Source organism: Natator depressus, chromosome 18 (genome assembly GCF_965152275.1).
Source record: "Natator depressus isolate rNatDep1 chromosome 18, rNatDep2.hap1, whole genome shotgun sequence".
NCBI lineage: Eukaryota > Metazoa > Chordata > Testudines > Cheloniidae > Natator > Natator depressus.
In genome coordinates this window covers 17,302,685-17,328,870 of record NC_134251.1, presented here as the reverse complement: position 1 = coordinate 17,328,870, position 26,186 = coordinate 17,302,685, and the positions used below count along the sequence as shown (strand labels likewise).

Here is a 26,186-nt window from a genome sequence, read left to right as displayed (position 1 = left end):
CTTGGTCTCTAAATTACCTTTGTTGTTCTGGAAGGCAGAAGTAATGGTTCTTTGAGTTTCAGTGTAAACCATGGTCTGTTTTTCAAGGTCTTCCTTTTTTTTTTTTTTTTTGCAGGTACTTACCCACATTCCACCCAGTTGTCCCCACATGTTCAGTCATTGATACTGGATAATTCCTTTGGAGTCCCCAAAATTAATTACTTGGCTGCTCAGGGTACTGACATCTAAGAACCTCTGACCTGAACTTCAGATTTAAACCTCAGAATGACTTGTATCTTACTACACTTGGAAGTCTGTAGAGATGTTTGGCTGGCCATAGAAATATCTGAAAGCCTTAAAAAAATCCTTTTAATCTCTAAAAACTAGGACTGTCGTGCCCGGTGTTCTAGGATCCACAGCGGCTCCTTTAAAGTGGCTCCGCCTCCAGAAGGAGGGCACAGAGCTAGTTTAACTGGATGCTTGGGAATTGCCCCTCAGCATTACGTTGGTGTAGGTTGTCCTACACTGCTGCCCTGTGCTGGAGGTAGAAGTGGACAGAAGGGAGGGAAAGTGGTCAGAGTACTCTGCACTACAGCTTCTTCTGGGGTTTCTCTAACCTACATCAGGGCCATGCCAGAATCCTGGAGACTACAGGGCTACATTTGGCCCTCCTGGGGTTCTCTCTCTTCAGAGGTGCAGCACAGAATCTGGCCCACTCTTTTTCATCAAAGTAACTAATGACGGTGATAACTAGAAATAAAGAGAAGTTAAACTGGATAATGAGCTATGATTGTGAGAACAAAGGGACCCATATAAGGGCTCCATTTTCCTTGAAATAAGAAGATCCACCAAGGCAGCTAAAAGTGGAGGGGATGAGCTCAGGATTTTTCTCTTCCCCCTCTACAGTCCAAGAGCATTGCAGCGGTAACATCCCATATCACAGCAGAAGTTGAAATGGTAATTCATTAGTGACTTCTACCTGCTGAAGGAATGTGTGGTTGAGGAAAAGGAAAGGAAGCTGAAAGATTAATGGGAAGAAGTAGCCACTCAGAAATAGGATGTAAATTGGCTTGATATCTTCCTTGTTGAGGTCTGGGCTGGAACATTGGTTCAAAGAGTGCCTGTGCTGATCCTGGACTGCATGTAACAGGACTCTGTTTATCTTAGATATTACATAGTGCCAGTCACTTCAGTAGCTATGTGCTTATAATCATAGTATGTGACATACTCAGTGTTACATCAGCAAGCCTTTGTTCACTTGCAGATTCAGTAATAATACACCCAGCAACCTGAGGGAGGGAATCAGCTTGTAATAAGTCATATCTGTCAAGGTTGGAACCCTGAAACTGTGTGTCATCTTTATGCTGCCTTTGTTTCTGTAAAGAACAAAATCCCAAGATGCAGCAAAACAGAGTCCTCTTAGTCCAGAGGCTGCCAGCATGGCTCCGGAAAAACCTTTAACAGCTCTAAGAGGAAACATCAGGCGGGCTGTGTGTCTTGCTGGTTTTCTGCCTGATCAAGCCTCTGCCTATACAGTGTAAAGGGAACCCTCTGAAAACTGTTCATTGAAGGAAACCAAGGTTATTCATACATGTATCGTTATAACCAGGCAAACCTTCCAAAGCTTCTGTTTGTTGAAAAGAATAACTAAAATGTGCTAACCTATATTGTAGATGGCACTTAACTTCTTTTTATCTCTTATGTTTCTTTCAAAGCATGGATTAGCTACCTGGTCCACTGGAATTGTGTACTCTGTCTGAAATAGAGAGATGTTGACTGACCACTAAAACAGATACTTAGTAGTTGCGATAACCAAGCAAACCATGATCCATAAAACCTACTTTTCTTTAATATCCGTTGTAAAGAAAAATGGAACTATCTGTCACATGCATTTTTGTTGGGTATCCATGATGCAGCCTATGTGCATGTCAAAATCCTAAAAAAAAGATTTGAGCAATAAAAAGCCAAGAATATCTTTACAATATATCTTAGCTGTTCAGTGGCCTCTTTTAGAGATGGGCCCTGTAAGTTAGTAAGATCACTAAAATGCAATATGTGGGTTCATGGAAGGGTGAATATGGCCTCTACAGAGGGTGAAAGACTATACTCTATTGTAGAGGCCTAGAAAGGATGCATCAAAAGAGGTGATTGGTTTCATTTGTTAGTGTGAAATCTTAGAGGGTCAGTTTTAATTAACTGCTCTTCTAGTGCAGGATTAAGCAGGACTGCTGCAATAAAGCTGTAATTGGGGGTGACATCTGGATCTGGACTTGGCGGTGAATGAGGACAGACACGGATGGATTTTAAGCAACAGGCTGCAACTCTGTTGTACTTAATGGAGAGGAGGGGCACTACCCTCCTAGTCACCTGTATTTTAAATGGTTCCAGTGCAGAGGTTACAGGGCTCCTCCCTTATAACCCAGAACTCAGGGTAGACTTTCCTCGACCTACCCCTAGGACTCAGCTTGCTCTTCTGAATCTGACCACCACCCCCAGCGAAGGGTACAGATCGGACTAAAAGGTGGGGACTTTACTTAGGCTTCCCCCTATCCCATGAGCACAAGGCCCCTCAGCAAAATTCCACGTCTTTCACTTCTGGGAGCCATTCCTTTTAGCCTTCTAACTGCACTGGAAACTGGCTGAAAGTTGTAACAAACTAACATCCCTGCTACTACCAAGTACTACCATGAATTACTAAATCCTCTTCCTTGTTTAACCTGACCATGCATGGAGTATGCTCAGAGGAAGGTGAAAAAATCCACTAGGCCTATGCTAATTTGGCCACAACACAAAGAAAAAAATTTCTTCCTCACCCCAAAGCAAGTGATCAGTAAGACCTGCAGCATCTGCAAAAACAGTTCTTTGAATGCTTGCTCATGTCAATTCCAATTAGGTGTGTGTGTGCCGCGTGCACAGTCGTCAGGGGAAAATCCTTCCAGCAGCACCCATCAGGTCGGCTGTGGAGCCCCCTGGAGTGGCGCCTTCATGGTGGTAATACAGGTTTCTGCTGACCCGCTGCCTCTTCAGTTCCTTTTTACCACCAGTGACAGTCGTTAGAACTGCCATCGCTTGCCTTTGCAAGTGCTTCCCCTAGTCCTTGTAGTTCAGTTTTCTGTAAATAGTTTCTAGTTTCTTAACTAGGAGCCGGGGGTTTCTCCCCCTCCCCTATTGGTCTCCCCTTTTGGGGTGTGGGGCATGCCTTGGTCCCAAGGGTTTAAACCCTGTGGAACCTGCCACGAGCCCACGCCAATGGGCGACTTCCACGAATCTTGTCTCAAGTATCTGGGGGAGGCGCACCAAACAGAGTGGTGCAAGATTTGTAAAGAGTTCCGCACAAGGACTAAAAGGGAACGGAACTTCAGGCTGAAACAGATCCTGTTGGAATCGGCCCTCCATCACCAGCCAGCTCCAGCTGTCAGGATCCGGCACTGAGCACCTCCATGCAGAGCACTCCGGCCTTTGTACGTGAAACGGGGCCAAGGAAGGACTCTGGCTATAGAGACCCTTGGCACCAGTGCTCCCTAGCACCGAAGCCTGAGGAGGCAGTACAGCACCGCTCGCACTCTCTGGTGCCACATAAGCAGCACAAGAAGATGGACGGGGGCACTCACCCACACTGAGTGCGGCCAGGTCAGACAGTACAACAAACAATTTAGGACCTGCCTTTTGCAGGCATGGGCCTTTTTGCAGAGCAGACAGACTCCAGGCTTCACAGCCTAAAGGATTCGTTGGCTGCATAGAAATCACTGGGGCTACATACCCCAGCTACCCAGCGAAATCATTTCAAACCTCAGCCCCTGCAGCGCTTCTGTCCTCCCCAGCCCAGGCAGGACTTCTCAAGGAAGCAGGGCAGGAATGGAAGGCATAAGCCCAGCCAAGGCCAGAGCTCATCAAGGCAGTCATCAGGCTCTAAGCAAGCCTTTTGAAGGTGTGCCCGAGGGCAGTGCACTAGTCTACTCACCGGATCCTTCCCCCTGTTTTCTGAACTGTCTGTCCCACTTTTACTGTTCTTGGTCCCAGATAAACTCAGACCACTGGGTCCTTTGCATGGTAGAAATGGGATATTCTCTCCAATTCTGCTCCTCCCCTCCCTGCTACCCCCTTCCCTGTCCCTCTTCAGGGACCCTTCTCATGAGCATCTCCTCACGTAGGAGGTCCAAACACTCCTCGATGCGGGAGCAGTGGAGGAGGTTCCTCAGGAGCTAAGGGGCACTGTTTGAACCCCTGGTGACTTGTTCATTGCTCTACCTTTCATGGAAGGTGGCCTTCCTAGTCACTATTATATCAGCAAGGAGATTCTTGGAGCTTAAAGCCCTAACTTCCCATCCCCCTTATACCATTATTTTTATAAAGACAAGGTACAGCTTAGGCGTCATCCAGCCTTTCTCCCAAACTTGCATCCCTAAGCCTCACGCAGATAGTCGAGAACAAAGGCTGCCCTCCTTGGACGTTCAAGCGTTAGTCTTTTACACTGAATGTACAAGACCATTCCGTAAGTCGATCCAGTTGTTCGTGGCGGTTGCAGATAGAATGGAAGGCCTCCCAGTCTTGTCACAGAGAATTTCATCATGAATCATGTCCTGTATTGGGGCATGCTACGAGCTGGCAAAGGTTCCAGTCCCAGCACTAACAGCACATTCCACAATAGCACAGGCCTCCTTAGCAGCATTCCTGGCCCAGGTCCCCATCCAGGAGATCTGCAGGGCGGCGATGTGGTCCTCAGTTCACTCTTTCACCTCTCGTTATGCTATTACCCAGCACGCCAGGGACAATGCAGCATTTGGCAGAGTGGTGCTTCAATCAGCACTTCAGTGAATTCCGACTCCACCTCCTAGTTAGGGCTTGAGAGTCATCTAATTGGAATGGATATGAGCAAGCCATTGAAGAGGAAAAAACAGTTACTTACTTTCTCGTAACTCTTGTTTTTCAAGATTTGTTGCTCATGTCCATTCCAAGACTCGCCCGCCTTCCACTCTGTCGGAGTAGCCAGCAAGAAGGAACTGAAGAGGCGGCGGGTCGGCAGGAACCTATTTTCACTGCCATGAAGGCGCCACTCCAGGGGGTCCACACCTGATCAGACGGGTGGTGCTAGGGGAAAAAGCTCCCGACGGCTGTGCATCCACCTAATTGGAATGGACATGAGCAACACATCTTGAAGAACAACAGTTACGAGAAGGTGAGTAACTGTTTTTTTTAAAACTACAGTCACGGGGAAGGAGTGGGGAGTTTCCTGAAATAAAGCAAAAAGAGGCTCCCCGTAGTTTGAGCTAGGATTTAAATTAATGAAAAGGGAGAGCAAGGGATGAGTCAGCTCCCTTCCTCCTCTGGCTGGCTAATGAATGGGTAAAGCCTTGGGAGGAGGGGCCACCCCTGCATTCCTCAGGGAGTGCTCTCCCTCTTTCTGCTGGGGCTCTTCTAGTCACAGCTGGTCCCCAAGAGAGCAGCTTCCCCCTAGAGGAGAGTTAGATTGATCCAAGTAATGTCATGAGGGTTTGTTGCCCTTGTGTATAAGGCCACCAGTTTCCTCTCTTCTTGTTGTCTTCATACTTATGAAGCAAGATACATCTCTTCTCTCACTCTCTTCTGCTTGGACTGTGAATCCTTATGATGCTCACAGCCCAGGTTGTCTCAAGTAAGACCTATGAGAATTTTCAATCCTAGTCTTATGTGAAAGACTATCATCTGTTCGTTTAGGTCTCTTCTTTTTTCTTTAACAACCAAATGGACTTTTTGTGTTTTCTAGTGTTTTACTCTTTGCTTGGATAAGCAGATCAGCAAACATCAGATTGCTATAAGATTCAGTCTATAAATTAAAGTGGTCCTTAACCACTTACTGTGATCAGTACTACTTGTGGAATTTCTGACTATTCTTGATGGTTTCCTGTCTGAGTGTATCTACACTGCAGTCAGAGGTGTGACTGCAGCACATGTAGACATACTCTAGTTAGCTGTGTACCACTGTCAATGAAGCCACAGTAGTAAAGGCTGTATACAAGCCCACCTGGGGCCCAGGTTATGGTCTTGGGCAGCTATCCTAGGCTGCTGCAGTTTCAGTGCTATTTTATCTCGCTAGATCAAAGCTATTTGAGTTATGTCTACATGTGCTGCAGTCACATCTTTGACTGCAGCGTAGACATTGCCCAGTATGTGCAGGAGAGGCTTCGCTACGTGACCAACTCAATCTGAAAAGTAGACAGGAATTTGCGGCTTTGTTCAGCCATGTGTTACTTTTTGCAGGTTACTTGTCATGCTGCCGTTTCCTGGATGATAATCAAATTGTTACCAGCTCTGGAGACACCACTTGGTAAGCAGTGTTACGAACTGTAACATTTGTACTAATGGCTGCATATTCAAAAATACAGATAATATATTATGGAGGAACTTGTCATAACACTTAGTAATAGCAATAGTGTTAGTGCTGTATGAATCCTATGTAAGCAGTCTTTGGTATAGAAATCTCATAGGACAACCTGGATAAAAACCTCTAATGGCTTGCAATTTAGAGGAAATTGCAAATGGAAATACTGCTGTTAAGCTCTACAAACTATGCTTTTGAATACCCCCTTTTTAAATAAAATGCATTAGGTGTGTGAAGACCCAGACTTTGAATTTTTTCCTTTGCATTTGTCAGACCATAGGTTTTTGTTACCATTTAGGTACTGACAGACCTATGTGCTAAGTAATTTTCATCGTTGATGTTTTTTATTAACATCTCTGATAAAAAGAATGCAATATTTTTAAAATGTAAAACTCTTTACATGTGGTCTATAAGAGCTCATTCAGAGCAATTATGGCTCACTGAGGAAAGAATTAAAGTTTTGACAATATGGATTTTGACACATTTTGGAGCTATAGCTTCAAACAAGTCTCCTGTACCAATGGTTAGTTATGGACCAGTGTCTGATCAGAAGAAATAGCTCCCACAGAATGGTAATGTCTGTTTAGTTGAGTCTTGTATACTTTTTAAATATCCATTATCAAATTATTGGGGAGTGAACTTGATGTATACAGGCAGTAAAGAGTCACAATTAGTCCATGTTTTACAGTTATTTTATGCCAGTTCCATTTTAAACCCCCCCAGCATTTTGCACTTCTCTTTTGCACTCTGTTATTGATTCGTTGTTTCAAATTTTGAAGTCCATGATATATGTTCTTATTGGTGATAAGATGGACTATGGAACCATAGACAATTGGTTGTCAGGGGAAGGATAGGCTGAGTGAATTAATGACTTTTTTCCATTAAGCTCTGTAGTACTATTATAGAAAATAAATATTAAATATTGAATCACATTGGTAAAATTATTTTTATTTAAATCTGTAAGATTATGAATAGCTTTCAGAAAATCTTCTCAAAAAGTTAGAAGTGAATTTTAAAGGAATATCACTGAACGTTTAACAAAACATTAATTACAAAACTAAAAAATAATCAGTCTTTGAAAAATGTTCTGTTTTGTGGTCCACTGGCTTAATATAAACATAATGTTCTGTTGTAATTTGCATACTCCATAGTCCATTTTCAGAGATCAGCTAAAACACTTATAGGTGCTCTCTCCTATAGGAGTTGTCTGTAGTGCATTTGCTTCTAGAGGTTGTTATGCTCTAGTCTCACTAGCAAAGAAATCTCATTTTTGTGGGCGATACTTTTTATGTAGTTTTAGCTCTTCTGCCATAACCAACAAAAGAAAAAGCCCCTTTAGGTAACAAATCTATAGAATAAGGCTTAACAAGACTCAAGATGTTCAATAGATTCAGTCTGTGTTCTGTTTTCACTGAATTGTTACTTAAAATGGATTTAATTTTAATCCATCAGAACTGGAAAGGTAACCCCAAAGTTAGCTCTGTTTCTGGACTTGCACAGCATTTCTGTGCTGCTTGTAGCGTGGCCTGTTTAAACACCTGCTTAACCAATAAATACTCATTTTATCAAAAAATTCAATGTAAACAAAAAAATTCACTCATTGAATAAATAAATCTTAAAGAGAAAATAGTAGGACATCCACTAGGCAGCAGTCCTTAACGGCAATTATTTTGAAGTCTTCCTAAGACATTCACTGCGGTTATGTTGGTCCCGTAAGGACCCTCCTATTAAACAGCCTTCTTGAGTGGCTGCTTAAGATGGATGTTGATTGTACATGAATTTCTTTAATATTAACATGATTTTTCAAAATGGAATGGAAACCTTTTTAAATACACCAAAAATTGCTAAAGTGATGCTCTTTGTACTTGATTATATAGCTTTAGCAGGTTTTGACTGTTGCATGTAATAATTTTTCTAAGTCCAGGTAGGGTGTTGAGTACACACATTCTGGCCTTCTCTTATGGCCTCGCTACTGGCAAGGGATTCCTTTTTGTCTTGTTCTTCTTTCTGCATATGCATTTCTGGAACACACGTGGTTCATAATGAAAGCTGGTTCTATTAAGAAAAAACTTCTGCTTTTGTGCTGATGGTTCCCTTCATTTATGGAAGGAGGAAGCCAGTAGTCTCCTTCCTCTAAACCTGCACTCCCCTAGAATGGGGAACTAAAGAGGAGACTGACATGAAGGGCATGATGTTTTCTAGCTGCAAATGGATTTGGGCTGGAACACTAAGCAAAATTTCATATCCTAGTTGGAACTGACTACTGAAGGCTGATACAGAATTAATTACTGAACATATGGTTTACATAACCAGGGAACCTGAAAACAAGAAAACTGGCTTCTGCACTGGCTCTAAGCCAAAGCAGAATTCTACATTATGCTCACTTACTGGGAAAGAGAACAGACAAGTTAAATGCTTTCTTCTAAACATCTCTGGAAAGTCTGCTGCTTTTGTGGGTGATGCAGTCAGTATTTCATCCCCTTTTTATACTATGTGATTGTCACTGTGGTGATCTTACTGTCAATGGAAAAGTGGGGGCACTGACAGCCATGAGGCAACAGTGAATTATTCTGGCTGAATTATACACCCTCAAAAAGCCGCTTTTTAAAATTAATGGAAACACTGACTCAACCTTAACTATAGCAGCAGTAGTGGGTGCTACTCTAAAGCAGCTCTACGCTAGTGTTAGAGCACTGCCATGTTACAGAACTCCATGTATCAACAATGATGAACATTAGTCACTATGCTGTCTATATTGCTGGTAACCCAGCCAAGAAGCAGATCCTCTGTAACCAGAAATAATATGTGGCTCCATTTGAAAGTACTGGTGCCTTTTTAAGGCAAAGACTGAGAGTTTGTGTATGATATACTGAAATGTCTCAAAGGAGAGCATCTTCTTCCCACATACTTTGGGATTAATTTCCCCCTTTTAATTTTAAATACAAAAATTAAACCAGAGAAAACAAGTGACAAACCAGCCAAGTCCGGACTAACCAGCCCTGTCTGACACTCTCTGAACTTCTGGTAATGTACTGCGAGACATATTTTAAAAAATCAGTTTTATTTGATGGTTCTAATTTTTGTCATTTTTATCTCTCCCCCTGCCCTCCCCCCTTCTGTCAAGCGCCCTTTGGGATATTGAAACTGGCCAGCAGACGACCACATTTACTGGACACACCGGGGATGTCATGAGTTTGTCCCTGGCTCCTGATGCCAGGTGTTTTGTTTCTGGTGCCTGTGATGCCTCTGCCAAACTGTGGGATGTTAGAGAAGGAATGTGTCGGCAAACATTCACTGGCCACGAGTCAGACATCAATGCCATCTGTGTGCGTATGAACTCTGAATTGGGGGAATGGGATTTAAATTCATGATGTATACTCTGCAGTCAGCTGTTAGAATTTAACACATAGTGCATCCTGGAGTATTACAGCATAGTTTTTCCAAAACACAGTGTTTTCCACATTTGACAAAACTACATTCAATTCATTGTATTGCATAAAGTTTATTATAGTACATGGCAATTTGTTAGGTGCTTAAATAGTATGCTACTAAAGTTTTGTTGATAGTAATACTTATTATTTCATCTTCAGAAGGCTTTAAAAACATTAGTGCCTCTGTGATGGAGATAATGTACTTTTAGCTTCATTTTACAGATAGGGAAACATGCAGGCAAAGGGATGTGGCAAAGAACACACAGAAAGTCAAACCAAGCCAGGAGTAGATCTTGAGTTCCTAGCTCCCAGTTCTGGGCATAAGACGACTGGCCTGCATGAGTGTTCCACGGTACCAAATGAAAGTGCAAAACATGCTAGATCATTATCTAAGATTTCATAGTAGCTGGCCAAATGGAAAAAGCCCTGTTCCCAAAAGCTGCAAAACACAAAGTATCTTATACTATAATACCTTTGTTTTGTTTTAAAGTTCTTCCCAAATGGCAATGCATTTGCCACAGGCTCCGATGATGCCACATGCAGGCTCTTTGATCTTCGTGCTGACCAGGAGCTTATGGTTTATTCACATGACAACATCATCTGTGGCATCACTTCTGTAGCATTCTCCAAAAGCGGACGTCTCCTCTTAGCTGGTTATGATGACTTTAATTGCAACGTCTGGGACACACTGAAAGCTGATAGAGCAGGTAAATAGTTTGTGTGTTGGGTTTTAAATACTATCAGCTGCAGCTAAAGGGGTGACCTATTGACAGTGCTTTATCAAACATTAGCACAGTGCTGTTAGCCTACTGTAATTAACTCATTAATGTGGTCTGCTGTGAGATCACCCCAGGTTAAGGTATTTTACTTGTGTTGTCAACATGCTGGTAGATTTTTAAATGTTAGTGAAGAATATGGGGTTTCTGAGAACAGAAAGCTACCCTCTGCAAACAGAACTCAGTAAAAGAATGACATCTGGGAAAATTAAATATATTTTTACCTTCAAAGAGCTTATTTTACACTTGGACTGTTTAAACGTATTTGACACTTTATGAAACACCTACTATTAATCACTTCATGTATGGAGGGTCTATAACCGTGTAATATTTATATGAAGATAATTGTCATTAGTAATTCACTAAAACAATTCAGGTTAAGAGTTGGCCGCTATGCTGTACTGCAGTGCTTGAAGCTGTTTAGTATTCCTCTGAGAATTTGCACTGATTTTTAGGTAGTGTAAATGTCAAGCAGAGATTTGTAGCCACTGATTTATTACCTCAAAATTCTTCACATAGCAAACAGTTCTGGATAGTACTTCTTAAAAACTCGCCCTTTATTACCTCATCTTCCACAGTTTCTAAAGCTGCCTTATTTGTGTGTTTAATATGAAATGTGACTTCGCATGTTTTGGAAGAAGAAACTGTCAAAGGTCGGGGAGGGTCTTATGCTATTGTCACCTTATCTCAGTAAGGGTATCAGTACCTATCTCGCTAACATGACACCTTATCTCTAAGGCATAGCTGGATAATGTGCGTTTGTGGCAGTATTTGTAAAATGCATAACAAGAGAAAAGGAAAAAGAGGTTATGTAACTTTATTTAGGGGTATAATGAATGGGAGGAGATGGGTATTGAATTTACCAACCCAGCTAGTATAGATGCTATCAGTTCCTAAAATATAAACTAATGATATTAGAACAGGGAAAGTACAAATTATCATAAATGACGACAAAGTTTCTGCTTATGATTATAGAATGTAAAGAGGAGGAACTAGATAGATTAATGGAGAAAGTATTTCTAATTCTTGGAACGAGCACAAGAACAAAAAGCTAGGTTCTGTTTAGCATCTGGAGAAAGGTAATAAACAAAAATTGGTACAAACCTGATCACTGCTGAGGGGGAGACTGTGTGCTCAGAATAGAGAAGACACCAGCAACAGAGACGTTCTGTGTGGCGTTATTACCTTCATTGTAGTCTAACAGCAGTGCTCCCATGGCTTGCTTCTTCCCCGCCTCTCCCAACAAATGTACCTTCTATCAGTGCAGTGCAGAAATTGGCACAGTAGTAGCTCAAAGTTCATCTGATGTGTAGAGCGGGTTACTTCACTTTTCAGTGCTGTTTATGTTTTTAATTATACCAGGAACGTATTTTTCAAATAAGTGTAACATGGTTATGCTGTCCAAATGCACCTTATTCAAGGTTTCCCCACAGTGGTTATTTACAGTTGAAATCTTGATTTACAGTTGATACTTGAGGCCAAAAATAGACATGGAAATGAAAACAAATTGGTAGTCTGAAATAGCATATATTGATAGGCAGAGAATTTTCCTTTCATAAATGTGTTATCTTCCTTACTACTGGCTTTAAATCAAGTGCTGTAGAAATAAAGTAACTTGCTGTTCCACCAGAGAATGCGTTGAACAGATGAATACAAGGTGTTGTTGCTTTTGGATTATCTGCAGGATTTCAGTTTGTAAATTATTGTATCTCCATGGTAGTGTTGCTCCCAACACTACAGTAATTTCTTGTGATAAACTATTAGGTGGGTGATCCAAGCAGATTAGGGAACTCTTAGTGACATATTACTACACTTCATAGTTTTTCTGTTGGGGAAAACTATATTTGGTCCCTGGTGACAGTTCTTTTCTTTGAAGCTGATTAGGAGGAAGCGATGAGTTCGCTGGCCTGTTGAAATGACTAATGGTAGTTCCATTTCCTGCTTTGATTTTATACTATACTAATGCAGTGTGATTTGTCTTCAGTGCCTGTTTACTAATGCACTAGGTTGTACTTTTGGTTGACTTTTAAGTAGGAAAAACTACTTTTCAGTCCCTATAGAATAAATTACCATGCCTCAGTACAAATCTGTTTCATTAGGGTAGTGTTTATCTTGGGAGTCCTGGATTCTGCAGTTTCCTGGTTTGTTGGGGGTGTTTTTTTGGGTGATAAGAGGCAGTGACTTTTGCATGTCCTTCCTGCAGGGAAAGTGGAAGGGTGAAAATAGATGCACCACCACAACTGATCTGTCTCCCACTCTCCCAGAAATCCTATTGGTTCCCTGCATAAATCTCACCGTAGAGGGATGTTGAATGGGAAAAGGCATCACCAGTGTGGTTAGAATCCGAGGGAGCAGCAATACTTAATAAGGAGGAAGGGAGGACAGTCTGCAGATGTGTGCAATCAGTTGTTAGAATCCTAACATGCATTGACTCATCGGTCACAAATTAACTGCTCAAGCTTCCTCGGGTACTTAGCTTGGGGTCTTGCTACATTAAATCTCACAAGTATAATCTCAGTTTTACACACTTCTAGTGTATCACACTACTTCTACAATGTGCCCTAGAAGAGTTCCGAGCCATTTCATCAGCAGTGACAGCAGGCTTCCTATATGGCACTAGGAATTTTTAAAGATGCTATTAACCACGTGTACATTTTTCATGTGTCTGCTGCTCCAGAAATGGAGAATTCATTGTATTAAGAAGCCCACTGATTCAAATTGGAGACTCTCTAATACTTCTACAGTTTTAATGTGGAGATTAGTACCAAACATATTTTTACATATTATGTACAGTAAGTTAAGCAAAGTCTGATTCATCAAGCAAACTTTGGATGACCAAGTCAATATTTGGAAACTTAAATTCTAAAACATCTACTAGCACTAAATTCTTTTAAACATGTCACAACTGCGAACTAGATCAGAAAACATTCTTAACGGCATGAATATGTGGAGTCATGTGAACAATGTTACTGATGCAAAGAGAGGCTAATTAAGTCCTTTCATCACTAAAACTTCTCCAGGCCAGAATTTTGATAATGTAATGGACTGAGCAAGACTTGAATATAGGTGCTTTTTACCTTCTTTCCTTTGAATGCCCATATAAAAAGTCATACCAGCTCCCTTACACTTAAAAAAAAAAAAAAAAAAAAAAAAAAGAAAGAAAAGTAAGTGTCTCTTTCAGTCCCTCTCAATGCAATTTTTCAAAATAACATATTGGTTGAATGGAAGCATCTTCCATAGTAGCAAATCTAATGAAGGTAGGTGGCCGGTCTTTGTTTGCCTTTTTGTAATACGTGTGCTTGTAATCCCAAAAGGAGGGCTAGGGCTCATGCAAGATTAAGTGTGTTTAAGATGCTCCAGCCTAACTCTGCATTTTTTATAGTCTAGGGTTTTTTACAAGACGAATTGGCTTATAACACTGTAGGAGGGGAAGTAATTGAATTTAGCAGCAATGCACTAATAAATATAGAATTCAGAACTGCTTGGGGTGTGCTGTCAGAAGTATTTTGAGAAGCTGGTGATGACTTTGTAATTGACATGTGATTATTGAAGGTTATTCCTACCAAGTGAAAATCTTGTGGCTAACACGCTTCATGTTGTCATATTCTTCATTTGGGAGTCCCTCACTGGCTACTACAATCATTTCCAAGTGAATACTGCCAAAAGTTTGGGGTAAAGAAAACTATCAAAATCAGATTTGTGTAAATATTAAACCAAGTTAATGTTCCATTCTTCTGATCACTAAGAGTATCCAATACAAACACACAAGCCCTTATCATTGAGTTGCTTGAAATGAAGTATGTATTCATCAAGATTCTGTAATATGCGTGTGTATTTTGTTTAATTTCTAGGTGTCCTTGCTGGCCACGATAACCGTGTCAGTTGCTTAGGTGTGACTGACGATGGTATGGCAGTAGCAACAGGGTCATGGGATAGCTTCCTCAAGATCTGGAACTGAAGTCTGTAGGTATTTGGGAGGGTAGGGAAGAACATCCTTAATTATCTCGTTTATAATCTCATTTTTTCTCATTTCAAATGTACATTGCAACTGCTTTTATGCTACAAGCTCACAGTTTGGTTTAGAAAAGTAACTAATTTAAAACACTAGAAATAAGATTAACTTCTTGCAGTTTAACTCTGCCTTGTAAAATTCTACTAGCCATGGGGAAGTAATTTTTTTTTATAGGTATCAGTGACTTTTTTCATTATCATCACGGTACAGGGTGGGTTAATGGATTTCACATCTGGGCTGGTAAATATTATTAAATCTTTTGAAAACGGTGAAATGAAAATAATGGATGTAAATGTTGATGTGGGAAGATAGAGTAGAGGGTGTGGGAGAATAAACGGTTTTACCAGACACAGAAGTTAGTTCATCCAGCTTAGAACTTAATGTTAGTGTCCGAACATAAGTTTTAACAAAACTTTTTGTGTGTCAGACAAGCAACGGACTCCACCGTGACTGGAAGATATTTCCAACGGTTGAAAACTAAAATGATAGCATATCCAATCCAACCATACTAACTTGGACCCCCCCATTCTCCTCAAAACTTCAAAGGGCAAGATCTTTTACCGTCTCCTGTTGCTGAAATGAAGAGCACAATTACTTTTCAAAGAAGAATATCTGCAGTTGTAAGCAAATGAAATTGTGCATTCCGTTTGGGACCATTTTTTGTCTTGAGAATTTAAAAAAGAAACACTATCATAAAAGCATGACCAGAAAGTAAACTTGAGCATAATTGTGAAACAAACTTAACTTCACTGTAGTTTTCAAGTTAAAGTTGAGAACTTTGTTTTATCTCACACGGTTTCAAATTTTCAAGTCACGTTTGTAGAAGGATTTCATTTTTTCCCCCCACATTTCCTTTTTAAATACATTTCTTTATGGTCAATAACTGAGTAAAACAAGGGAGTCCTAGCCCAGTGCGTCTGGGGTTGTTAATGCTGTAAATTTAGTCCCTACTTTTTTTTATTTCTGTCTAGTATCACAAATAATTGTTGCACAAAACATGGCATCTGTAGAATAATGTTAAGAAGTAAGGTAACCAAGCACATGCTGTACATGGTATTGAATGCTTGTTTAAAGAACCTTTCACCTTTTATGGGTAACAAATGCAAATCCTCAATTCCTACCCACCCACTCCCAAACCCACTGATTTAAAAAAAAACAACAACAAAAAAAAACTTTGTCCCCACTTGCAAGGGCAGTTTATATACCCTAACACTACCCCGTAGTCTCAACAACCAGGAATCTCTGTTTTTCAAAAGAGACCTGTCCTGCGCTTGGGTATTAAGTCAATTCTTTGTGTATGAAATGATGTACAAATCAATGTTTTGAAAATAATGATCTTAAACTTTCTAAGTTAAACAAAAATTTTTTTTTGATCGTTTGCCATATTGGGTGGGTTTACTCTTAGAATCGCATGCTGTAGAAATGCTAAAAAGTGCATATTGGACTAAGTTGTCCTTAGATGTTTTTTTTCTTTAAAGAAATAACCTGTTTAAAAACTGTAACCATTGCCGCTGTATTCATTTATTGTTGCTACTCTGTGCATAAATCTATGAAGACTTCAAGTACAAAGCTATGCACGTTTTGGAGTAGCGTGAGAAGTCACTTTTTTTTTTTTTTTTTTTTTAAAGAAACAGCCTGTTCAAACGATCGCTGTCAAAGATTCTGGGGTGGGGGTGGGGGAACCCAGATCATCTTCTTTATAAATTAATTCTTCACAGCCAGTTCCTCTTGTAAAGTGAGTTCTTTGCATCCGAGTAGAATCATTTTTGTAATGAACAGGTTTTCCTGGCTTTCTTTTCAAATAAAATGTTAAAAGCAGCAGCGTTTGGACAGCAGATTGTTCTCTTAAATTCTCCTATCTTCACTGTATCCAGAAATGCGCCTCCCTAGCAGCAGTAGTGGCTTTCACCATTCTGTTTTTCTGCAACATTCTGTACAAAAATGTGCTGTAATTGTGCGTTAGGCCTGGATTTGGCATAAAAAAGATGAATTCCCTCTCTCTTTCATGAAACTACTCTGTAGAGCTTTCTCCGCACCCTGTATCCCTCTTCTTCACCTTTTTGTATTTAATTTTAAAGTCAGTGTACTTCAAGGAAGCTGGATGCAAGATAGATACTATATTAAAATGTACTGTTATTTAAGATGTAATAAAGCAGTTTGACATGAATTTGGTCTGACTGATTTGTTCTCCAGCTGATTGCTCTGCCTAAAGAACAAAACTTCCTAACCTAACAGATCTTGAGTGGTGAATTCAAACAAGCCCATCAGAAAAATGGCAGTCTGTGCTGTGGCAGCTTCTGATGCATCTTTTGGATTAAGTTCAGCATTTTCAAGTGGTTTGATTTTTTTCTACCCTATTGTATACAATACTAATTGGCAAACCAGGTATAAGCTGTTACGCAAGAGGCTTGGAAAAATTGCATGTCTGATTAAGTAGCATACACACGAATGGAGTCGTCTTGAGTGTTGGAGTGACAAATGTGCAGAGCTGACTTGAACTGTTTCACAATTTTTCAGCCGTGTGGGTGCACTGAGTGTACTAGTGTTTGTACGGTTACCGTTATTGTCTAGCCACCATGTGGAATGCAAAATATGTGCTAATATAGGGTTTACTAAGGACATAGTAAGTATCTGGAGCTCAGCAGCTGCAGACATATTTTTCAGCATTGTTAAATATTTAAGACACACATTTATCTATTTGATTGTGAGAACCAGTCAAGAGCTTAATCAAGAATTGCTGGGAGCTGTCTATGCACAGACTCCCAAGTGAAGGTCACTATAGCGCATGGATCATTTGGTATTCATGGCCAAAGCATTCTTGTGTGGAAGATGCTACATTTATCTAAATATACAACTGCTGAGGTTGGAAACAGTCAAGAGTTTAATAACTTTTTAAAAATTGCTTAGTGTGTACCTTTCCTCAACTTCAGTAGAGTGCTCTATGAACTTACCCCAGCTGAGGATCTGGCCTACTAGATTTGTTTGTTAGTTACACTGTTGAATTTCTGTATTTGGCATTGAGATGGGTAGGTAGGTAGGTATCAACATAAGGCTCAGCAGGAAAAAAATTAAAAAATCCTGGCTGAATTTCTATATATAAAATACATTTTGTACTGACCAAAACTGTGGGAAGTTTTCCCTTCACTTTTTTTTTTTAAACCTACATCCTGATAGATATTGGGATTATTTTTTTAAAATGGATTTTTTTAAACAGTTGGATTTGAATTATCAGTGCAGAAAACGTAAGCCATAGTTATTTTTTTACATGGAAAAAGGGTGTTTCTGCTCTTTGTCTGACTCAGAAACAGCTGACTGGATTTTCCTCAAATCTTTCATCCCCTCCCACTCAGCCAAAACATTGCTTGGGCTGAGACCAAACAAAAAATGTTTCAGCCCAAAATAAGTTGTTTTTTTTGTTTTTGCTTTTTTTCCCAAAAGCTGCAAGTGTGGAAAAGATGATGGTTCTGTAATTATTGTTAAATTGTAGCCTTAGTGTGAGCTTCTATGCCTGTGAACATTACATAAGTAAGAATGGCCATAATGGATCAAACCAATGGTCCATCTAGCCCAGTAGCCTGTCTCTGACAGTGTCAAGTGCCAGATGCTTCAGTGGGAATTAACAGGGCAATTACTGTGTGATCCGCCCTGGTCATCCAGTCCCAGCTTCTGGCAGTCAGAGAGGTTTAGTCACACCCGAGAGCATGGGGTTGCAGCCCTGACCAACGTGTAGTAGTTACTGATGGACCTTTCCTCCATGAACTTCTCTCATTCTTTTTTGAACCCAGTTATACTTTTGGCCTTCACAACATCCCCTGGCAGCAACTCCATAGGTTGATTGTGAGTTGTGTGAAGAAGTACTTCCTTATGTTTAAAACGAACAGAACATCTAGAGCACTTTAAAATGAGCAGAAATGCTTTAAATTTAATTCCAAATGTCTCTGTAGTTCCAAAAAGAAAAGGAGTACTTGTGGCACCTTAGAGACTAACCAATTTATTTGAGCATAAGCTTGTGATCCTAGCTCCTGGGGAGGCTGAGGCCGGCGAATCGCTGGAGCTCAGGGGTTCTAGGCTGCAGCGGGCGGTGCCGATTGGGTGTCCGCGCTAAGCTCGGCATCGATATGGTGATCCCTGGGAAGCTTGGGGTCACCAGGTTGCCTAAGGAGGGGCAGAGGATGCTGAATGCTCCGAGGTCAGACCCAGGAAGGTGGAAGTTGTGTGAGCTGTGTGTCCTGCAGACAGGCTGCTCACAGAAAGGAGACTTCCCCAGAGTCCTGACTGGCTTCATGGGGAGCAGTTCCAGAGCATCGCCCAGGGACTCCGTGACAACTGGTGGCAGTGGTGGGATCTCTTTCCCCTTGTCCCAGCACACAAGGCTGGTCACAGACAACTGCTTGGAGATCAGGGTAGCTCCCTCCATAGGTAAGTCAATACCGCTGATGAAGTGAGCTGTAGCTCACGAAAGCTTATGCTCAAATAAATTGGCTAGTCTCTAAGGTGCCACAGGTACGCCTTTTCTTTTTGCAAATACAGACTAACACGGCTGCTACTCTGAAACCTGTAGTTCCAAGTGATTCTGCTGCTACTTTCCATTTCCTTGATATATTTTTGCAGCAGATGTTTCAGTTGTGAATTTGTCTAGTCTATAATGGAACCAGTTCAATCATTCTTCCTCGCCATGTGCCCAAATGTACCTTACCATGCTCCTTCCCATATGTTCACTTTTTGCTTCTAGCAGCTGCTGGGAACCCCTTTGCAAGCAAGGGGATATCTGCCAAGACTTACTGACTCCCAGTGTCAAGAGGTTAGTGAACACACAGTACCTTTATCGGAAATGTCAACGTATTTTTAGATCCCTCTAAGATATAACAAATATAACAGACAATCTTCCTTTCCAAACTTGTACTTGAAAATATAGATGTATGTTTAAATGAGATTCATGTTTCATAGCGTGGCCATTTTCCTCCTATTTAGCAAATATATTTGTTCTGAATACTACAACTTGGGGGAGGGAGGAGAATAATGTACAACTTGAAACTAATACTCAGCTCCTGTATAGCTTGTCCTTGTCTCTGTAGTGGGCCAAGCCCCTCACATTTGAACATCCTCAAAGTTGGACTAAGTTTGGATCTGGATTCAAACAGAGGTTGCATCTGTAACATCCCTTCCTCTTTCTTTATCCTCTACTGATATCACAAAGAAGGCATGACGCTGCAGCTGTTTTCTCTGGGCTCTAATCAAACCCTGTCCTAAAAATAGGGCTTTTACTTCATAACAAGTTCAAACTGGTCTGCAGAAGTAGGGCTGTTCAAACCAGTTACCTCCAATAATGGGATAGGGAACACAATACTAGAGGGAAAGTCAATGGTTTTGTTTGCCTAGATGCTGCTTCTCACATTCTCTTCTCCACACCCCAAGCAAGTGCCTCTTTAAAGGATTTAACTCTACAAGAAATCTCCTGAAATTGAGAGAAATAATTGAGAAAATATCCCTTTGCCCAGTAGTCTAGCTATCCTAATGTCACTCTGAAATCTAAGCAGTGGAGCAGAATGTGGCATCCTAAGTTCTGTGCATAGTTAAACCACAGTCTAGATTCACTAAATATCAACTATCAAACTGATGTAACGCGCTGACAGTGCGCTCTGTGCTGTACAAGATAGAAACAGTATGATCCTTGCCTCCAGGAGCTTGCACAGTGAATAATACAGAACCACTAAATTGCAAAACCCTGACTGAATTTTGAGTAACTGTTTGAAATGCAAATCTATGTATTGCATTATGATCTGTGAGGTTTACAGAAGGATTCAGTGCTGTTCTTACGGTAGGTAACATCAGTAGTTCCCTGCATTTTTCTGGTTTGGGGCTGGGAGGAGGCTATGATGGAAAAAAACCAGTCCCTCCAAGTGACTGATAACTTCCGTTGTACAGCACTTAGAGTGTTTTCCTCCCCTCTGTTTCAGGTGATTAATCAAGTACTAAACATTTGTGCAGTCTAATGGGCTGGGTGAAATTGATTAGTTTGTAATAAGCTTCACATCACTGAAATAAGGTCCAAATGCCCCGCAACGACTGTTCTTTATTGCTCTGCACAGGGAAGGGTGAACAGTTCTCTAACCAAACAATACTGCTTGTATAGAGCCCGTATAGAATATAGTGTGTTAGGGGGTTGAAGGTCTCCAGCTTAGTGTCTGCCTCTGTTCTTAGTCACCCAGAGGGTAGCTGATAAAGGCAGTTTGTAGCTGAAATGTTGGAGCACTACCTATTCACCTGAGGCTAACGCTAACAGTAAAAACATTTCATGTATCTGTTAGTTAAATTTATTCTGCTCCACTGAGCCTGGAGATTTTTAGAAGGTTTCTAAGGTACCACACTCCACTTCCCTCATGCATTCCTCTCCTAAGTGTCTCTGTAAAAGTACACAGCACCCCAAAATTTTGATCTCTCTAGTTAAAACTGTTTTAGCAGTAAATCAAAACATACTCTTGCTCAGAATCATTCACTTGAATTAAAACAAACCCAAAGCCTTAATAGTTCTGTTGTGTAATTTATTCTGATGTGACAAGGCATTGTTAGGCTTTACTGATGAAGGTAGGCCAGCTCCTCGGGAACAGATGCTCAGACAATCCACAATTCCCCTGGTGCCTGGTAGGAGGTGGGGTAGCATGTTGCTTTAGCAGGCTGCATGTGATTGGCAGATCCCTGGCATTCTGATATCAGACCATCAAATTCTGCCCTATCTTTGACTGCCAGCACTGCACCCCCTAAAGAGGGCCACTTGGTTTCTCTGCTTAGCAAAGGCTGTGCCAGGCATTGGACCCTTTCTTAAAGGAAACCTGCCTGTAGCATAATAAGTTATCCTGATAGCCACTAGTGTAGTCAAGGATAAACTTGGGTAAAGTGAATTTACCCACTTCTCATTTGGGGGATATGGATTTTATTTTAGGAGCTTGCTTACTTTTTTTAACCATTACACCACTGCTGATATTAATTCACCAAAAAAAGTCAAATACCATTTTAGTAATTAAACAGGAAAAGTACCATCTTCATGTGCCCCAGAACAAGTGAGAGCTCAGCTCCACTGAACACCGCAGCAAAATGGACAGTTGCAAAGCTCAGATGCATGTGGGTTTTTTTAATTTGTTTTTGTTTAAAGTTCTGGCTGGTTTAAAAGCTGGTTAAACCAATAAGGATTGTTGCCCAGGTGAGAGTGGTCATAATCTGATAGGACTCAATGGTGGAAGACTGGAGTGGTAACAGGATATGGAGCCTTTAATTTCCAGATCTCTAGCATTTGGGTCAGTTGTGACCATGCACTGTTACAGTCTGCTACAGGTAAATGAGTTTGATCACAATCCAATTCCCAGAAGTCAGTTGTCCCCATCAGAAAATACACTGCTGCTATTGATAGTAATTCACCAATTTGTTGGCAGTCTTGGCAAAGGTGCCAAGGAGAAAACGGACATGGAGACTAAACTCCCTTCTTATCTGGAGGTTGTTCTGTGGGTCAGAACCGAGTCTCACTTTAGCAGGTGTGGAGAAGCTTGAGCTGCTGCTTACCACTATTGTACTTGTTCTCTCCAGTCAAACCAAGGCCAAGATTTTCAAAAGTGGTCTGGGGACTCAAATTAACAACTATTTTTCTGAAAGTGCTGGGCACCTGCCCTCTGAAAAATCAGGTCCCTTGTAATGTATCAGAGCTTGGGTACCCAAAATCACTAGTTATGCTTAACAGCCTCAATCTGGGCTGCTGTCTTCAGATGTCAGCCTCACTCACTGAAATTCCTTGAAAAATATTTAGCTGTAGTTTGTATGTATGTACACAAATGTGTAACATTACACAATATTCCATTTGCACAGGGGTGTGTGGAGAATAGCTCTCCCTCCCATTCACATTTTCTAAGTCTTTCATATAAAACCACTGTTCCCCTTATAAGACCTGGTAAATATCTCCCTCTGAAATGCAAACCCTGGGTGGTGTGTGCATTCAACTACTTGCAGGCTTACACCAAGTGAATTTTGCCATAATTTAGAACAAAGGGAGGCTCTTTTCCTTAATTATTCATAAGCCATTTGCTTTAGATTAGTGCTGCCTGACATAATTGACCCTGACAGGTGATCACCTGGTGTGCTGGAAGTAGAGAATGAAAAGTTTGTTTGATGTAACAATTTTTAAATGGCACAGTGCGCAAGGGAGAAAATAAAATATCTGTTGAAGAGTATGAACTATCCAGCTCATGAGATGACTCCCTCAATGGTGTAAAATGGTAACACTTACAAAGTTCTTCTGACCCTCTATACACAGGGGTGCAACTCCATCTTGTGGCATAAACTGTAAGAACAAGGCTAGTGTGACTGGTTCATTGGAAACCCATGATGGATGGCAACCCACATGCAGGCCTTGGGTGTATTTTTCGAGAGGAACAAAACATTTTCCCCCTCATCTTTTACCATAGCAAGTTGAAAATGCTATAGATTTTTATGGGAGGAAAACTCTTCAATCAAAAGAGAAAAATTTTCGTTTGAAATTTTTCATGGACTTTGGGGGTTTTATGGTGTGACAAAAATATAATTTTTGAAAATTGAAAAAATCACATTTTCATCCAATTTTCATCAAAACTAGAAAATGTCAACCACGGCCAATTTCCAAGAGAATTTTCAGTCAAAAACATTTTTTCCCATCAAAAACTGAGTAAATGGTACTTGAGATGGTCACATTCCTCTCTGTTCTGCATGCATTTTCCTTCTCCCTCCCACTTCTTTATTGTAGCTTTGACAGTCTTCTAACCCCAGGCTCCCACCCCTTCCTTTACCCCCTACCTCTGTGCTAAATCTGCCATCAATGGGTTACCTTTCAGATCATATTGGGAACCTCTCCTAAGTCTTGTATGTAGGTAATCATCCTCACAAAGTGGTGTAGAAACCCTGTTTAGGCAGAAATTTATTTTAAATATCTTTGAGAAATGATTTCTGACTTTTAGGGCTGAGCTCCTTCTCAGATAAGATTCAGGTTTTTTTCTAACAGCTTAGAGGGATTTTCTCACAGTAAATATTCATGTTTAGTATATAATACTATGTTGTACTGTATGTAAAGGATGCAGAAATGTAGATTTTTTTCACAAGTTTGAACTTAAATTTTGAGTCCTTTAAAAAGAGCATATTAATGTCATCTATTAAACTTTTCAATTTTTGGCTTTGCTGTTCCTCTTGCAAAATGAGGACTCAAATTCATTACTAACAAAACAAGGACACAGCGAAGAACGGTAGCCTATAGTAGCTGGTGTTTGGAAGTGTGAGTCATACCACGTAATATGGAATTATGTATTTTTGTATTTAAACTTGCATCTATTTTCACCACAGATCCTTAATCTCTTTCCAAATGATTGATTGATTTAGTCTGGGAGACGACATAAAGCAAACTGAAAACCAGGTTCTAAGTGTAATATTAACCAAGTTTACACTATGGTCTCTTGATCTGGTGCCAGTTTTCCACTTCTCTTAGAAATATTTTCTTGTTCCCTTTCTAGATTTAAAATGCTTTTAGACTGTGCCTGCCCTTTTAGGTTACTACCGCTCCAAACCTGTGCCACGTGTACATTAGCACCTGTCAGATACTCAGAAAACCATGGTAATGGGTGTGGTACAAGAGTTTCAATAGACATCAAAATGAAATGGGTACATCCACTGTTTACATATATGATATGATATATGCCTCCTCCCTCAACCTGTGCCCAGGGTTCTTTTTGAGGTTTGAAATATTGTGGTTAACCATCTTCGTTTTCACATACTTCTCTCCTTCTGAAAGGGTCTGCTATCCACAATACTAACCCAGCCCAGTTTTGTAGACCCATCTGTGAATATGATTAGAAGAATTGCCTGAACTTATGGATTTAAAATCAAACTGTTAGTGTTCACCCATCACAAACTTATAGGAGCTGCTGATGCTTTTTGCCTCCTTAAATATTGCTATCTCCAGAGTGCTTAAAACATCGGAAATCTAGAAGAGTTGACGCTATTGGTGAGGGTCCTCTTTGAACTCTGATATCTTGAGTGCTTTTTAAACCATCTGCCTTGCACTGAACTACAGTAGAGCATCGTTTATATTACCAGCACTGATTACATTTAAATCGGATAATATCAGAAGTTGCATGTGTTTTCTAGCACAATTATATTACAGTAAACCACACAATGTACAGAATCTTTATATCCAGAAACCTGCCACACATCAGTTGTGAACTATACTTTCTAAATAAAATAAGTGAGCATGTTCATTTTTTATTGATGACTTATCCCTATCTCAGACTCCAGGTGCGCACACAGTGTAAAACTACCCAGCTTACAGTATAAATACCCACAAGTTCCTGTTACCTAGATCAATACAAAAATCATTTCGGCTTATACAAGACAATTAATGCACACTCACAGCACTCCTCACTTCCAGGTTAGGGCAAGTCAACGTGTTTTCTTTGGGTTTTCTATTTTATTTTATTTTTAAAAGATAAGCTCTCTTGATTGTGATGGCCTATTCAAAACAATTGAGGAATCTCTCATGTCTGGATTGGGCATTTTACCTCCATAAGACAATTCTTTTAGGCCCACCTGTCCCTCTCCATGTACAATGGTGCATAAAGACCTAAAATAAGGGACACGAAAATATCCAGGTGTGTGAGAAACTGCAGAAAAGAAGACCAAGGGTGAATATAAGTCTTCAAGTATGCAAAAGGTTGTTATAAAGAGAGAGATGATAACCTGGCCTCAGTGGCTAAGGACAAGAAGTAATGGGCTTAAATTGCAGCAAGGGAGATTTAGGTTAGATATTAGGAAAAACATAACTGTAAGGGTAGTTAATCTCTGGAATAGGCTTTCAAGGGAGGTTGTAGAGCAGGGGTGGCCAACCTGTGGCTCCAGAGCCACATGTGGCTCTTCAGAAGTTAATGTGGTTCCTTGTATAGGCAGCGACTCTGGGGCTGGAGCTACAGGTGCCAACTTTCCAATGTGCCAGGGGGTGCTCACTGCTCAACCCCTGGCTCTGCCACAGGCCCTGCCCCCTCCCCTGACCCTGCACTGCCCTCGCTCCTCCGCCCTCCCCCCAGAGCTACTTGCATGCCACAAAACAGCTGACCAGGAGCTGTGGGGAGGGAGGGGGAGGCGCTGATCGGTGGGGCTGCTGGTGGGTGGGAGGCGCTGGGAGCAGGGTGGGGGAGCTGATGGGGGGGGCTGCTGACCTATTACTGTGGCTCTTTGGCAATGTACATTGGTAAATTCTGGCTCCTTCTCAGACTCAGGTTGGCCACCCTTGTTGTAGAGTCTCCATCGTTGGAGGTTTGTAGGAACAGGATAGACAAACACCTGTCAGGGATGGTCTAGATCAGTGGTTCCCAAACTTGTTCTGCCGCTTGTGCAGGGAAAGCCCCTGGCGGGCAGGGCCGGTTTGTTTACATGCCATGTCTGCAGGTTTGGCCGATCGCGGCTCCCAGTGGCCACGGTTCGCTGCTCCAGGCCAATGGGAGCTGCTGGAAGTTGCGGCCAGTACGTCCCTTGGCCCATGCTGCTTCCAGCAACTCCCATTGGCCTGGAGCAGCGAACCGCGGCCACTGGGAGCCACGATTGGCTGAACCTGCGGACGCGGCAGGTAC

The 26,186-nt window shown here is 41.1% G+C and overlaps 1 protein-coding gene across 3 annotated transcripts in view; it reads left to right on the top strand.

The window, feature by feature from the left end:
• Window positions 1-16,183, top strand: part of GNB1 (G protein subunit beta 1) — an 83,913-nt gene extending 67,730 nt beyond the window's left edge. For 2 of the 3 annotated variants that reach the window (XM_074975499.1, XM_074975500.1), the window contains exons 7-11: window positions 6,217-6,283; window positions 9,462-9,663; window positions 10,259-10,475; window positions 14,396-14,507; window positions 14,984-16,183. In XM_074975499.1, coding sequence (XP_074831600.1) covers window positions 6,217-6,283; window positions 9,462-9,663; window positions 10,259-10,475; window positions 14,396-14,502 — 593 coding nt within the window. In that variant the 3' untranslated portion in view covers window positions 14,503-14,507; window positions 14,984-16,183. Of the gene's footprint in view, window positions 1-6,216; window positions 6,284-9,461; window positions 9,664-10,258; window positions 10,476-14,395; window positions 14,524-14,983 lie in introns of all 3 variants that reach the window. The other variant, XM_074975501.1, reaches the window with a different exon arrangement.
• The last annotated feature ends 10,003 nt before the right edge of the window (window positions 16,184-26,186 follow it).